The 16,454-nt window shown below is 39.2% G+C and overlaps 2 protein-coding genes across 4 annotated transcripts; both read right to left on the bottom strand.

Annotated features, from left to right (window-relative positions):
• Window positions 1-1,151: 1,151 nt before the first annotated feature.
• On the bottom strand, window positions 1,152-4,749 carry LOC107989789 (uncharacterized). Of its 3 annotated transcripts, none has more exons than XM_017039845.2 (6): window positions 4,602-4,749; window positions 4,388-4,474; window positions 3,304-3,600; window positions 2,750-2,882; window positions 2,626-2,656; window positions 1,152-1,938 (listed from the first exon to the last, which is right to left on the bottom strand). In XM_017039845.2, exons 2-6 carry the CDS (start codon window positions 4,467-4,469, stop codon window positions 1,834-1,836), a joined length of 648 nt encoding a protein of 215 aa, XP_016895334.1. In that variant the 5' UTR covers window positions 4,470-4,474; window positions 4,602-4,749; the 3' UTR covers window positions 1,152-1,833. The 3 variants fall into 3 exon arrangements, with proteins under 3 accessions (XP_016895334.1, XP_024919690.1, XP_024919691.1); XM_025063922.1 differs by having other exon boundaries at window positions 2,533-2,656; XM_025063923.1 differs by lacking the exon at window positions 4,388-4,474 and having other exon boundaries at window positions 4,602-4,727.
• Window positions 4,750-9,434: 4,685 nt separating this feature from the next.
• On the bottom strand, window positions 9,435-11,470 carry LOC103392116 (gap junction alpha-8 protein). The gene has a single exon (XM_008328658.2). The coding sequence runs from the start codon at window positions 10,953-10,955 to the stop codon at window positions 9,696-9,698; it is 1,260 nt and encodes a 419-aa protein (XP_008326880.1). The 5' UTR covers window positions 10,956-11,470; the 3' UTR covers window positions 9,435-9,695.
• Window positions 11,471-16,454: the final 4,984 nt, after the last annotated feature.

A 16,454-nucleotide genomic window follows, 5' to 3' on the forward strand; every position in this document is an offset into this window, starting at 1 on the left:
TTCTGTTAAAATAGTTTTGTTTAGCATTCATTGTAGAAATAGGTTTTTAGGTTTGTAGTTCATGTGGTGAGACGTACTATCACCTAAGTCATTCCTTCATATTAAGTTCAGAAGTTGGTAGCTGGAAATACTTACGTTTTACATTTGAAGTCGTTCTTTCTTTTTTTTTTAGGTGTTTTCAGTTTTGTATTATTTATATATTTATTTCTGTGTTGCTGTGTTTACCCAAAACACTGAAACTTGACATACGAGGGGGGAACTCACAGTAGATATGTGGTATTCAAGCAACAGCAATCCCTCTCTACTTGCATTACTACTTCCATACTTTCACTTGAGAGTACATTCCTACAAATAGTGGCTCCCCCCGATGGTCCGCAGGAAACCAAACCTGGCAGTTATCTATAATCTTTTTTTTTGAGTGTGTACTTATGTACCTCACATGACTAATAATGCATTAAAACGACTACACTTGTCTCTGCTGTTTGTTGACTGCATGTCGACTGAGGTTTCGATAGAACTCTATTGTACAAAGCTATTGCATTCTTCTTATAATAAACTCCTTCTTCTGTCAGTGCTCTAAATCTCGTGTTTTTCCCCAGACACAGAGCGACTTTAACAGCTGCACAGGCTCATTAGATGTGAAACAAGTTTCAACTCGTATATGTATAATACAACAAATATTTCAACAGGCTCAGCAGAGTATCGCCACCTCCAATGTACAGATGGACGGGGGTTCCAAAGCTTTTTGCTGTCTGTAAACCATGTAGATCAGCCACACAGCCATCACATCTGATGCTGTCTGTAAACCATGTAGATCAGCCTTAATGCATTTCAGACTAAGAACTAATTTTCAGCATTTTCTCACCCAGTTTAGGCCACTGCTATAAACTGCTATGAAGGAATATTATTATATGGCGCAAATGATATTCATATCAGATTACCTGCTCGTTCAAACACCCTTTTGTGTATTTTGTTTAGTGCTTTTTTTCTTGTTGAGCAGGTGGGTGTTACCCTCCAGCAGCACCTGAGAATATCTTTCACTTCCTGATTTCCAATTGTTAGGAAAGTCTATATGCACAAACATAGAACTCCCCCCATAAAAATCCATCTTGAGAGCCACATCTTCTTCAGACATACTTGGAATCATCAAGTCTATTTTATACCTTTATTGACCAATGTCATCTTATCCCTTAGCCTTTCCTCCTGAGTCAAGAAAATAAGAACTGATAATAACAGAAGTTAACATTCACAGTCCCGCGACCCGGTAACAGATAAGCGGATGAAAATGGATAGATGGATGGATGGGTGGAACATTCACAGTGGAAGTCAGAAGCTAAAAATAGAGCAGTTGCTCTACACCAACTCTTAGTTGTTATATTGAGTCTGTACAGGGTCAACATTTTGGTGTTAAACCACATGGTCTGGCAAATGGAGTTATGCTTAAAAAACAACAACAAAAAAAATGGCAGGCTGTCAAACTATTAAAATATTGTACAATTAACCAGGATTGATCAATAATTAATCTGAATTAATTAGGATTAATTTAGATTAAATCAACATTTACTTATGACAAAAGTGTGTGTGGATGGATGTGTTTCACATCTGATCTTATTTGTGTCCAATCCAGATGATGAAATTATTATAATGGAAAAATACAAAGATATAACTCATACTTTAGCTTCATGGAGCTCTGTGGATTTTAATTAATAATCTGCATGTTAATGGTGGCTGGTAGAAAACTTTGGTGAATCCTCAACAACATTAATCAGTCTGCAACTCGTTGCACAATTGTGTCAGTCATTTAAAGTGAATGATAAATGAACATGACCAAACTCAATGCCGATGTCCGAACTGGTGCATTTGAAAATTGGATGATTGACTCTTATTGACGTGCAGAGAGTTCTCATATATCTGCATGTCCGGTGTTTGCTCTGGATACTGAAAAAAAACAAACAGATAAACAGATAAATAAAAAAACACATGTTGGGCAAGTGTTCTTCATGATGCAGGTTGCTGTTGCACTAAGTCTGTGGGTCTATAGATACGTATCAGTCTGTGAAGTAGGAATGCACGTGCACAGAAGCAACTGATAACCTGAATCTGGTCCCACCCTAATGAAAGCTGTGCTCCTTTATGTACAGCAGGGGTGGCCAACCGGTCAAAAGGCTAAGAGACACAAAGTGTGTTACTGCAGAGCCGCATGATATTCATGGGCACACATGAACAAAAAAATAAACACTCTTTTAAAACTTCCTGTATACATGTTTTCATCTTTGTGAATTGGGTTTTCCCTAAGAAATTTGCATCAAAGCCCATTGGCATGAGAGTAAAAAAAGCACAAACATAAAATTTGACATGAACGTAAGAGTCGCATGAAACTGGGCAAAGAGCCGCAGGTTGGCAATGCCTGATGTACAGCTTTACTTCCTGTTCTTGATTATGGATAGCCACTAAGGCCAATAGTGCATACAATAATTGAATACATTTTCCCAAACAGCATTTAACAAATTTTAGCCATTTTTAAAAACTCACTCATGTCAACACGCTTGTCAAAAGGTTGAAGATTCATCAAACTGTTGTTGACATTGTTGATGAATATGAATACTTTTTACAGTGTGTATTTACCATTGCTGTGGTGCGAGCTGGAGTCGTTTGCCTATGAACGAGAGCAGTGTTTAATTTACTACGGTGGTTTTAGGCAGAAATTATGAATGCAAAGTCATCAGCAGATGAAGGAAAACACACTCACTCTGACTGCCGACTGTAAAGTCTTCGCAAAAGTGCAAAAGATATTATGAAGATCAGTAAACACACGCAAGGAACCACAATGGCCACAGGAAACACAAGTCTCCCCCATTCCACAGCTCCGAGGCGGCCTGATGCTGAAAATAAAAAAATAAAAAATTAGAAGGAGATAAAAACTATAATCTGATGTTTGGTAATTCACTTGGTCCTCAAGTTACCTTAAGATATTTTGTTTTTCAGTTTTTACTAAAACACTCAATTTCAAATGTTAAGGATAAGGCTAACAGGGAGTAGTAGTAGTATTACGGTAGTTTATCAGATGCAAATGTGTGTCCAGTTCAGAGTATTCGATTGCTCTTTCGTCTTTGTTTTTAGTGTCTCTCTCAGACAGTGGTTCTAAAGCCGATACATACATATAATTAAATAATTATCTTGTATTTACAAAACAGTCTGCTCTAACATGTTGAGTAAAGACCAGCAGACTCCCTGTAGGAGTGACTACATTCCTCTTCTGCTCCATTGACTCCCTCTGCCCACTGAGCTCCTGATCAGACTCACCCGTCAAAGTCAGGCTCCACGTCTGCTTCCCTACTCCTGCGATTGTGGCGAATTCACAGGTGTAGTTTCCTGTGTTGAACTCCTGGGCTCTGTCTATGACCAGAGTGTACGGATCACTCTCATACAGAGACATGTTAAACTTCAGGCTCTTTGCAGCCTCAGTGAAGTGCAGTCCGAACTCCTGGCTGTAGGTGATCAGGTGAACTCTGTTCCTGCTCCATTTGACCTGGGTGCTCATCGACACATTACAGTGCAGCGGCACTGTGCTGCCCACTGGCACTGAGACGTCGGTTCCTTCTGAGAGACGATTAAACAACAGTCGCTAACATTACAGTTCAAGAAAAAATATGTTTGTTTTTTTCTTGGTTGTCTCCCACATGGGGGTGTTCAATCCCCACCAAAAGTAATCTCCTGTCAGGTCTGTCTGTTCCCTGTTTCTGCTGTCTGCTGTGTGGGGTTATCAGTGTCATCACATTAATCAAAAGGGTATAGGTGGATGATTACATACAGTAGGTGGTTAAGGAACAACATTGAAGATCAAACCAGACGCAGTCATTTTTTTTTTCTTGGCCCCTTATCTTCAACAGTTATATGTTCCTGCTGTGTTTGTATATACCACTAAGCGTTGAAGGGCAATTTTTTTATTAACCGTCAACATGTGAAGAGGAACTCACTGAGCCGCTGCTACAACTGTTTTCTAAAACTCCAAACTGTCAAATGACTCTTGTGGTGGTGATTTTAGACCAACCAACCACATGAACAACAGTTTCCTCTACTCACACTGATCCCATGGCAGGAAGTGAACGATCATCGCCAAAAGAAAAGAAAAAAGAAAAAGTAAAATCTAAACAGTTCCACTTCCACACTGGTAACAGAATCTTTCAACAGGTGTGTCCTCAGCTTGTAAAGCGACCCCATGCTTTTAAAATGCACAAAAATGAAAGTATCAAACCACGGCTGTAGCCGAGTCAATACTTTTTTTAAAGATCGTGAACATATTTTTACCACATGATAAACCTCCTCCACTATGAGTCTCCATTCATTTTAAATTATGGTACTAAAATTATTATTTTAACATACTTACCCGCACATGAAGTAATCCATAACATGGAACATATTAGTGATAACATCTTGTTTGGGCACAGACATCGATATAAGCCTTCCATCACACCTTAAAATAAATGTAATTTCACTGTAAAAAAAACCCCAAAACATTTCCACTCTTATTTGTATGAGCTTCAAATACTCAATAGAAAATGGTGCGGGGTACATTTAAAAATGCACCCACTCTTTCTTACCAACTCTCTGTGTCGTTAGACGTTGACCTTTGTTTTTCAATCTACACTTCCAAACTGTTGATATGATAGTAAAATAAATGTGATGTCCAGTGATAAAGACGTTGATCTGTTCGTCAGATACCAACGATAAAAGCTGCACATAGGAAATAACGTTTTCACACAGGAAGTGAAATGTCAAGGTGGGGGTTTACAAACCAGTGGCCACTGTTCTACGACATTATGTTAGATGAGAGATGCGAACAAAATTATTCCAAAATAATATACACACAGAAGGAGACATACAGTACATACATATTTATCTATTAGTTTTAGAATGCCATTCATGTCATCTCATGGCCACCAGTCTAACAAATGCAGTGCTAACTTTCCTCTCAGCTGTCAGATGACTGAATGGGCTGGAGAATCTTTGACCTATTTTTAAATCACATTACAACAGATTTCCTGAACATTTGCTCCAGTTTCACAAATTGATGAAATAACACACATATTATTTGGGCGTCTTTAAGAAGGTTTTTTAAACTCTTTACCAACAAAATGTTTGACAAACATCTACATACAGTAATGCTATTCAAACCCACGCCCATTGTCACTTTAGCCTCCTGTATAATTACTGTTATACTGGTAAAAGACAAGACAATGTCAGCTTTGTTTTCCATCCTGTGAGGGTAAAACAGAAGAGTCACCTCTGTTCTAATGAGAGTCTGTACTACCCACACACAAACACAACTCCTATGAACTCCAGCCATGCAATTTGATTCCTCTAAACTGAAACACTGGGCTTTCTGGTTTTCACCTACAGCTATGAAAGTCTGAAGCCTGTTTTTCCTTTAAAGAAATAAAAAGGAGAGAGGTTCTCTCAGTAATGTAATACTGCAAAATTATCTTCAGGGAAAGAAATGTAATACTGTGACAACATTGTCAACTTTACTGCAAGTTCCCTTTGGCACATTCAGTATGACTAGCCATTTTGTGTGTCTCTCACACATGGTAATATAGTCTATGAATGTTAATTCCAACCATGTGACGCCACAGGCCAAATACAGCTGACTTTCAGCTCTTCAACTAAACAACAGCTTCTTTGTCCTGAAACTATTCATTAACTGGTTCATGTTGAAGTTAATTATTTCATCCTAGTAAACACTTCCTGAAACGTATAATGCTCTCTATATGCTTTTGAGACTAGGGTCTAGTCGGTTGTTTTGTTTTTTCACTGTCTTGTGCGGCCGCAGCATCATGAGGACGTTGATCAGTGATGCCCTCTAGCGGGAAAAACACAAATACAATTCTAACTGAGAAGTGCAGGAGGATTGTTTTGTTGAATAGACTACTTTAATATATACTGTATATTAATGTGTCTTATAAATATCTTTTACCTATTTTCTTTTTAAATCACATTTTGAAGGCAGGAAACATTACACACACTACACTAATTTCCCCACACCAAGGTCAATGCATACATGGTCCAAATATGTATTTTTTTCTTCATAAGGATGCTCTCCATGTACCTGAATGTGACTGAAAAGATAACCTGACGCACACCTCTTTAGACCACATGTAACATTTTTTATTGTGTCAGTCATAATTCAAAGAAGATAATGCATCACATCTATCAGAAAAGAAGACTAAAGTTAGTAGAAATTATTATTGTTTTTTTGTTTGTTTGTTTTTTTACCTAAAATGTATCTTCTTACAGACAAACAGGCAAAAGTACCAAAAATATCTTACTATACCAGTCATATGGATATACACAAAGATCAGCATTATGCTCTGAGAAGGAAACAGTGAGACATTTCATAAGTGAGACAGTGAGACAGTTCATATGGTCATGGGTCACATTCCGCAGCAATGGATTTTGGGAGTTTTGCTAGGGCGGGGCTGTGTTTCTAGATATGAGATGATCTATTTGGCCTGTGTCATTTTATTCAGAAGAAAATAATGTTGTACAAACATATTTCAATGTGACTATGGACCATTTCACTGACAGAATAGACATCATAGACTCTAGACTATAATGCAGCATTACCTCTAGAAGGCGTGGTTCTCTTGAGATGATTGGCTAAACATGGGTCATGAGATGGCAAGTAAAAACATGTGCAGTCTCCAAGAAATGAAGAAGTCAAATTATTGAACATCCTGGGACCAAGGCAGCTATTGATTGTAAATCATACAGAAAATACCATTATCCTGCCAATGTATTGATTATGGTACGTCTGTCGACACAGGATCAGATCTGTTTTCACATTTGCATTAATCGTTCTGCCAAAACTAATTCTGTGCAGAATGTGTGTGTGCGTGTGAGGCTGTGCACACATAGGGCTTTGTTTGAGCATGTGGTTGCAGTTCAGGAGTGTTTACATACCGGTAGTTACGCAACATGATGCCCAGTGCTATAACATGGAGTTTACAATGACCTATGTTCGCAAAAACAGAGCTGGCAAGATAAACTTCATGATCACAATGGGCTCAGTTCCCCACATCAAAAATATACAATTGGCACAATGGTTCACATTTAAGAGTTATAATTGACAGAAAATGAGGAGAAACATTTGTGATAAGTATAAGATTTGATAAACTTAGTTTTTAAAAAAAGCTTTTTTAATTGTTATTAATTTTTAAAAAGCATCCTTAAATTGTAGGACTAACTTTTTTTTCTGTTTGTTGAACTTGTTATAACAATATAATGTGGGTTTTACTATTCGGTAAACACCTAAACCATCATAACAACAATAAGTACACTTTTAGAAGGGCATTATGTACAGGTTCACATAAAGTCAAGTATAAAAATTAGCTCACAGATCAGGTCAAATCTGCTTGTTTTCAATGATGGGGCATGGTTTCTTTTATTCTCTTGCCTCCCTAAATACTTTGTGCTGATGGTGCATGATCTTTATCGCCTGAATGCCTGTTTGTACAGCACCAAAAGAGGGGATTTGGCCTGAGGTCACCACTACAGTTCACTCACTGATCGAACAGAACGAGGCCGACTGTTTCGTGACCAGTAGACATCACACTACAAAGCACGAGCAGATCTAAATGAGAGAGATAGACATTTATGTTTTACACCGATTAACATTTTGGTCTACCGATCAAAAGCCAACAGTTATGAAACTAAACCTTAAAAGGAAGAACTTTTTTTTTTCTTTAAAAATATTCTTGTTCAGAGACTAAGTGAAATGTTATGAAGGGTGTAAGTCTTGTATGAATCTGTAAACTAGGTCTAAACTAACTATTCTGTAACTAAAACTCTTTCTATATATTTAAAAAGTATATTAAAACCTAAAGAGGTTTTTATCAAGTAAAACATGACCCGTCTACATGTGTCCTATTACAAAAACAAAACAAAACAAAAAAAAAAACTAGGGATATAACATTTCATTTAGATACATTCAAACTTCAGGTTTCCAGGTTAAAGCTGGGGGTAAGATTTTATTTATAGTAANTATATATATATATATATATGCACAGTACAATGGGTAATTTATGGTAGTAGTAAAAGCCGGATCAACAAAGCTGACTTGAGTCACTCTTGAGTACTTCCTCTATAATCCAACAGAGGGCACTGTTACTCTACTTGCTTCACATTGTACCCCGTGAAAGTAGACAGTGACGATGGCATATATACAGGAATGCTTTCGCACGTTTATAAATTTATATAGTTCTTAAAATGTGTCTACATAATTTTATTTCTTGCATAGAATCCCTGCAGAATCCTTAATATAAACCTGATGTTCTACAGGAACCCAGTTCGTTTCTGCTGTTCAGAGGAGAAACTAGTAAATTGTTATGCAGCTAGCAGGAAGGCTAACTCATCCAGGCTAGCCAGATAATACATCACTGCTCGGGTTTGAGAAGTGAATTAGTAAGTGAGTGGAGTTGTGTTGTTAAAAAAAAGGCAGTTAGGTCTAAGTTTTAAGACAAAACATCTAAATAGTCCTCTATGGCAGTCAAATACTTCACCAAAGTATCTGAAGTAGCCATAGTAGTAGTGCTTCGAGGTCTGGGGTTCGTCAGAATCTGAACCCCAATCATCATTGTTATGTATGTCGGAATACTAATACAAGTACTAGGGTCATGCTTCGTTCAAATAGTTTTACTCATACTCCAGCTACTAATACTCAGAACAGTTTTTCACTAGTCAGCATGTGTATTCCTACCTCATTAGCCTCATGGGTAGTTTACTGAAGTATCGTAACAATCTCAGAAGTATGTAGCTACAGTTTTTCACATCAGAGACGAAGTTGGGAGCAAGACTTACTGTGAAACATGCCTGTTATGATTCACCCAAGTTAACACGTGAAGACAGGCCACCATGGCTAACAGGCTAATGTCTACAACACAGTGGGTAGAAGTAACCTTTAAAAATAGTTATTTCACCAACATTATGTGGTAATTAGTTTATTAAAATGTGAAAATAAACTTCAAGTTCAACTTCACTGTTTAGTAGAAAGCAGGAAATATTTTATAGGTGTAAAAGCTCTGCTCACTTTCTGTTCAACTTAATATTATTTTATCCTTAGCTTCACTGATACATTGTCTATTGTAATGACAGTTTCAGAAATAGTTGTTTGTGTTTGTTTTAAAATAGCCTTCTGTTCATGAGAAATAGGAAATTGGCAAAAGAAAATAAAACTGTCTGTAGGGATTTTCCTTCTCGGTGCCTCCCTGTGGTTTGGGTTAAAGTTCACTCACACACGTCACCCTAGTACCTACAGAGCTGTGCCAACTATATAACACTGCCTTCCAGTTCAGTGCATATTTATAGAAACCTAACCCAGAGACATCCTGGTGACAGGACTTGGTATCAGTGAGTAAACAAGTGAAAACACTCGTCTCTTTATGGGTTTTTAAAAACTGTTGTGGGACATTCCTGGTTAAATCCTTAAACTGCCAATAAAACTTGGTTTGGGGGTGTTTGTGTACCAGATCTTCCAAAAATATTTTCAGATCTAGCTTCTCACATACGTACTTAAGAAAAAATCAACTCCTTCTTGCTTTACCTTCTATTCAAACTTCTGTCAAGGCTAAGACTTTCAGTGGAAAGGATCTCCCTCCTGTCTTTCCCCTCTTCTTCTCTCTTCCCCCCTCGTCTCAGGTTCATACAGTTAGATCGTCTGACCTGGCCCTGCTGCTGGCTTTGCTGAGTCTACTCAGTGGCCTGGTGTCTTCTAACGTATCTGCAGCTTCCATACCGGACTCTGTTGGACTTCCCTGTTCCCTATTTGCTCCCACCTGCTCTACCGCCACCTCCCCACCCAGAGCTTTCTCCCCCATTCCGTCTGCTTCAGCTGGATGGACCTCCACAGTGTCCTCCTCCTGTAGTATTACCCCACTTGTTTCAGTGGTCTGGGCGTAGGAGGGCAGAGTCTCATCATATACCTTAGACATATCCTCCAGGGGTAACACCTCATCCACCTTCTCCTCTAGTGCAAAAGGTGGCGTGGCTCTGCCAGCCTCCATACCCGCCTCGGACAGGGGGTAGAGGTGGGCTACGGCTTTCTCCTCCTCCAAGGGCTTGTAACCTTTTGCTCTCTGAAGGGATGATACACCCAGGGGCGACAGGTTCTTCACCTGTGGTGACAAAGATGTTGAGCCCTCAGATTGGGCTGGAGCTGGTGTTGGCTTACGAAACACGAACCTAATCTTCTTCAGACCCAAGTGACTGATCTCCACAAAGTTGAGGAAGAGTGAGACACAAGCCACTGCCAACATGAAGATAATGAAGACGGTTTTCTCGGTCGGTCTTGACACGAAGCAGTCCACGGTGTTGGGACAGGGCCAGCGGCTGCATTTGTACAGCGGCAAGATACGGAAGCCGTAGAGGAAGTACTGGCCCACAACGAAGCCCACCTCAAATAGAGTCTTGAAGATGATGTGGCAGATGTAGGTCCTTAGCAGCGTGCCCTCCAGTCGAAATTTCTTGCTCCCCTTCGTGCTTGTTTCCTTTGTCGTTCGGACACTTCCCTGATCGGGCGCCAGAGGAAGCCGCTCCTCGCTCAGCTCCTGTTGCCTGCTGAGTTCTGCCTCCTCGCGCTCCTTGCGTTTCTCCTCCATATGAACATGATGAACGGCATGGCCTACGTACACCAGAGAAGGTGTGGACACAAAGATAATTTGCAGCACCCACAGGCGGATGTGGGAGATGGGGAAGGCCTCATCGTAGCACACATTCTCACATCCAGGCTGCTGCGTGTTGCAGACGTAATCGGACTGCTCATCCCCCCACACAAACTCCGCCGCTGTGCCCAGAATGAGGATACGGAAAATGAAGAGCACTGTTAGCCACACTCGGCCGATCACCGTCGAGTGCTCGTTAACTTCCTCTAAAATATTACCCAGAAAGCTCCAGTCCCCCATGATCGGTCCGTAGCCCTACAGAGGCAAACGTGGGGTGTGGAGGTTGTAGACAGACAGAGAAAGTAGGGATGGGAGGTCAGACACAGGAGAAAAACAGGAGTGAAAAAAATGTAAGAAGAAAACTCTCAAAAATGTTTAACAATCAGACAGAAGAGTGACATAAGTTTCTACAGTTATTTGGGCAAGAAGAGTCAGAATCCAGGGGTGCTGATCTATTCTTTTAGATTAAAAAAGATCCCAATTAAAATAAAATAGAAATAAAACCTTGATAATTCTCATTGTCACAAGAGACAGACACTAACTAAAAGGAAAGGACAAAATCCTCAACTCAAAAAGAAGAAGCTCTCACAGCAACCTACGATTGAAAATAATAAATTTAAAAGTTATAATTTTTTAAGGTTACATGTCTGTTAGTGGTAGACATGAGTTAGATCAAATTAAATGGGCAACTTGCCACAGCTGCGGCTCCGACAAAGTTGAGTCCTGTCCCGTTCCCTTGGCTCCCGGCAGGAAAAAATGAACTTTTCTGTGCCTTCTCTCCAACCTAAAGCCCTGTCCTTGACGCCCGACTGAGCAGATGTGAATGAATCAGGTTTGATGGTTGGTTTTGAGTTTGCTGCAACGTTTAAGCTTGCAGCCAGACAGGCTTTATTTTCCGGGTGGCGCGCGGTGACGCAGTAGACAATAGAATCAACAAAGCAGGGATGTATCGGAGCAGGCCTCAGGCTGCCACAGCAGCCTGGACGCTGTATGACCGAAGGGCCACCGGGTCCATGACACAAGGTCTGTACCTCCATCTTTGCAAATACTGTGTGCTACAGCACAGGTGCAAAGGTGTGGGAGCTGTAACAGCATGTGTGCCTGGGACCTACACCGTTGGAGCAGAGAAGATGTTTAAAGGCAACATCCTCAGTCAGACTTGAACAATGGAGAGTCCACGTCCTTGTCTTTTAACTTTAGACATCACTGTCACAAATCTGTCTCTGATTGGCTCAACAGAAATCACTTGAATAGAATATTTAGACATCACAAAAATATTGATTTAGCCTGGAGTCTAGAGATAAGCCTAAGACACTGGATTTGGTAGTTACACCGTACAGAGGTGTAAATACAGAGGTACAGGTACAACCATCTGTTGACTAAAGAAATTCTGAACATGTGCCTAAAAAAACGTGTGCTTGGGAAAAGAAACTTTAACTATTAACTATTAACTATTGTTTTTACAAAGAGTTGTAGAACTAATATTGAATATTTAAATTTTAAATGTCAATCAATCAGACTAAGACTAAGACTAAGGACAAAAAACACATTTCTATTAAAGAACAAATCCTTATCAATCAATGTATAAAAATACATTATCTATTTATATGTATAATCAGTTATTCCTGTATTTCGTGTCATCACCTGGCATCCCTGATTCTGTTGTACTGTCACTGTATTGAGCGATGACAATAAAAAAGTATTCTGTCCTATTCTATAAACTACAGTGCACCCATAGTGAATAACCAATCGACCAGTGTTTTGTGTCAAGCGTGTGTGTGTTTTCACACCGATCACTTCACTGGAATGTGAAGAATGTAGAGCAATGAGTGAAAGGACATCATTGAACTGTGGATGTTGGACAAACAAAAGAGAGAGAAAAAACTTTAGCGGAAACTTCAAACTATGACTCAAACATGATTGATTGATGCGGTTGAACGGTTGTGCTTATTGTATTGATAAATCTTGAGAATGACAATTATCCAATTAAATCATTTTTATTTTGGTTCACTTCACACTTTGGTTTTATTGGAGTATAGTGCAGTCACCAAAGTATTAGGTCATATTTAATAAATGGAATGAAGTTAGTCTAAAAAAAAAAATCTAAATGGAACCATTTATTTAAAATTGATGTAAACACGTTAGTCCAACTAAAATACAAAAATTAAAAGGTGGAGCTGTTCCTATAATTTGTGACTTGACTTAAATGACCTGAGGCTTCAGTTTCACAAACAAAAGAAGGTACTCATACATACATACACAACAATCACTGTTTAGAGAACAACATCATTTTAAACCCCTGCTACACCTTCCATCTGAACTACAGTGAATCCTGTCAATCTTAGCATTTTAGCACGCTGCAACTGCTAAAATGCTAATCTCAACCCTCGACAAAAACCCAAACACACAACATATTAGGACATCGGCCAATTGTGCTGAAGACTGAAAGCCATTTTCCAGAGTTCTGTGGAGGCATGGCTGTGTCTCCTGACCAATGGACTCCCTTTAAAGAGCTATGTGTTAGTTTAGTGGACGGTTGCGTGCTAAGCTCTAGGGCGGGATGGTGAATGGCACCAGGATTTCAACACAAAGACATGATGTCATGACCCAGGGTGTGGAACCCATTGACCGTGGGCACTGAAGCGTGAGGCCAGATCAGACGTCCGAACCACGACACCAACTGGATCTAATCAGAATGATAACAAACGTATCGTACGGTGATCAGGCGGCGGTCAATTGGTGCAATGCATTTCCTGTTTGATGGCCTCATCACTACCGCCTACAGAGAAACTCACTGGGCCGACACGTAGCATTGATTCACTGAACGACCGTGTCAATCATCAATCTCGATTTCAGAAGCAGTTTTAGGCTTCGTCTGTTGGCTCTGTGTTTGAAGAAAAAAATATTTTAACCAATAACTCACATACGTACTTGGTGCTAATGGCAGAAGTACAGATTTTTAGGTGTCAACAGAGGATACAGTGTTAGCTACACAACATGGAACGGTGTTTTTAGTTATTCATTGGCTGATAGTGAGGGAGAAACCAAGGACTAGAAAGACTCTTAAATCATATATATAATTATTAGTATAACAATGATAATTATTATAATAATTATTACGTTCCATAAAACTGGGAAGTGCATTTTTTAAATTAACATTTTTTTATATTGCTGGACATCAAAGTGTCTGTTGGAAAACATTCTGAAATGCTATGAGCTCACCACTTAGAACACTTCACTTTAAATGGAATATTCCGAGATCACAGCTCGATGATACGCAGCACTGGACCTGGAATAAACTGAATGTTAAGACCAGAGCAAACCAAACACAAAACCTATTGACAATTCATCATTTCGCCCAATGCTTAAATAGAAAAAATAGTTATAAAGAGTTTATGGTTTCCACTAATGTACTTGTGCCTGGAGCATTAGATCATGCGCTGAGATCGCTAAAATACTGTCCTTGTTTAATGTACAGATTCTATGTCTCGACCTCAGGAGGGTGTTAGTCTAAAAATGCGGTGAGTTAAATCTGAGTTAAATTTAACTGTGGACTTTCATCCCTTTTGGCTACTTTATGTAAACCTGCTTTTGATACAAAGGAGTGAAAAAAAAACAATTTATTTAAATAAATCATTCATCATCAACAGCATTTTTAACAAAAAGAAAAATGAAACAAAAAGCAACATTACATTTTTTAATTATTATTTATTATTGAAGATTGTCCATGGAGTTCTACTATTGTTTTATCTTATAATAAAAGATGTCATCTGCATATAAATAATAGGAAACATCCCAATACTGACTACTTGTCTATACCAGGTACAATAAAAAAACAGAACGGGCCCATTAACTGAGCCCTGTGGTACCCCACATGTCAGGAGGGCTGTCTCAGGGAAAAGTCTGATTCGCAAATACAATAAACTTCTTTCAGTGACGTAAGATTCAAACCTTTCAGTCTGTTTGTCCTAATATTATGAACAGAAGCAGAGGAACGATATAATTAAACCAAAAAGAGGTTTTCACCAGCGTGTCATGACTGTTTTCACACAGGTCTATATTAATAAGGAGAAACCGTTATCATTGCACTGCTATGGCCATGGCCTGGGGTAAAATCCCAGGATATTTCTAGATCTGCTCTGTCTCTGGTACCTTTTCAAACTGCACAAACATCACATGAAATGTCCATGTCACACAAGTTTGGACGTAAGACAAAAAGAGGGACGCATTCACACTGGCTTTACAGAGATGGTATCAGTCATGCCCTCCACTGATCCGTCCTGACCTGAGGGCAGTGCTGAGTCTCATGACTGAGCACAGCACTGAGAACCTCAATGGCAGCGGGCTTATGCTTAAAGACAGAGGCCAACTGTTTTCAACACACTTGTTTATTTAGGCTGAAAAATGAGTCCATACAAATTTGTGCCCATACGTCTGAGTTTAATCTTTTTGTCTTTGTGTTTCGGTGACCGACTGCTCTGGTGGCAGAGCGTTACTTTTTGTTTGTGTTATTTTTCATGAGTCATCAGTCACCTTTACAGCCAAGTCCTCTGTCGTTAACAAAACTATTATAGTAACAATGACCATATTTAACCATATTTGTTACTTTTGCATTGAAAGCACTTTGAAAGTTTGACTTGACTGAAACTTGAGTGAAGTCAGGTTTTAGTAAGGCATTAGAACATTTTACTGCAAACTTTAAGAAAAAATGATTGTTTACCAAATACCTAGTGTAGTGTACATCTGGCTGAAAGGTGAAAGACTTGATGACTAACAAAACTACAACAGAGCTCAGCAGTCATTTTAAATGGTGAGAAAATTGGACTTTTTAGGCTCACATTTCTGTTTCAGGTTTCCTCTTCCACGTCCTGTTACAACAACAGTGCCTACGGTTCACCTTCCTCTGAGGAGACTCAGATCATTATGTTCTCGTTTGTGTTGATGAAAATTCTTGTGACTTTTCTCAGGGTACATTTGGCAAACATACAGTACACAGTGTTTGGCAAATGTCATAATAAAATATGACAATAAATGCTGATCCTCTTTTTAAAAACATCAGTCTCTTCAGAACATAACAGAATTGCACATTGAATGTATTTTTATATTTTCAACATTTGAATGCGGTCAGATTTTTTTTTTTTTTACGAGGTGCCTGAACGAGCTTTGGAAAATCGCAAAAACCTTACGATAAATACAAATAAATACTGGAAACTAAACCGCTGCTCTGAAGTGATGTGCAATTTTGATTGGCCGGTTGTGTCAACTGGTGTCTTTTGCTGGCTCATAGAAGCGAAGTGAATGTCAAATCATTTCATCAGGTTTGGTTTATTTTGATTGGATTTTACCATGTTTTTTTTTGTGGTCAACACAACGGTAAAGGTAATGAGAAAATGAGTCACAGCTGTTGGAGACACCTCAAATCTGAAACCCTTTGACATTATAACGTGTTCTAGAACCTTCTAAGAAACTCTTGTACCAAAGGTATGTACCAGAGTTACTGAGTCCAGGATCAACAAATGTCAGTTTCATCAATAGTTAATTATCCTGTTGTTTCACTGAGGATGTTTGTCACACCGTTCAGATGTGACATTCCTCTGCAGGTTTAAATGACCCGGAAACCAGCTAACCTGCTGCAAGACTAGTAGGAGACTAGGAGACTACTGAGCATGGGACAAAGAGAGAGAGAGAAGGGATGGGGTGAGAGACGAGGCGTGAATTGTTCTCACTGGTCTGAGAGGA

This window comes from Cynoglossus semilaevis, chromosome 16 (assembly GCF_000523025.1).
Source record: "Cynoglossus semilaevis isolate Cse_v1.0 chromosome 16, Cse_v1.0, whole genome shotgun sequence".
NCBI lineage: Eukaryota > Metazoa > Chordata > Actinopteri > Pleuronectiformes > Cynoglossidae > Cynoglossus > Cynoglossus semilaevis.

Excerpts from the sequence above, each read along its gene's own strand:
- LOC103392116 (XM_008328658.2), bottom strand. The coding sequence starts at position 10,955 with ATGGGGGACTGGAGCTTTCTGGGTAATATTTTAGAGGAAGTTAACGAG.
- LOC107989789 (XM_017039845.2), bottom strand. The coding sequence starts at position 4,469 with ATGGAAGGCTTATATCGATGTCTGTGCCCAAACAAGATGTTATCACTA. Across the intron at positions 2,883-3,303 it reads GTGGAGCCTGACTTTGACGG|CATCAGGCCGCCTCGGAGCT; the intron begins GTGAGTCTGATC and ends TTTTATTTTCAG. Across the intron at positions 1,939-2,625 it reads CAGCTCGCACCACAGCAATG|TATCCAGAGCAAACACCGGA; the intron begins GTAAATACACAC and ends GTTTTTTTTCAG.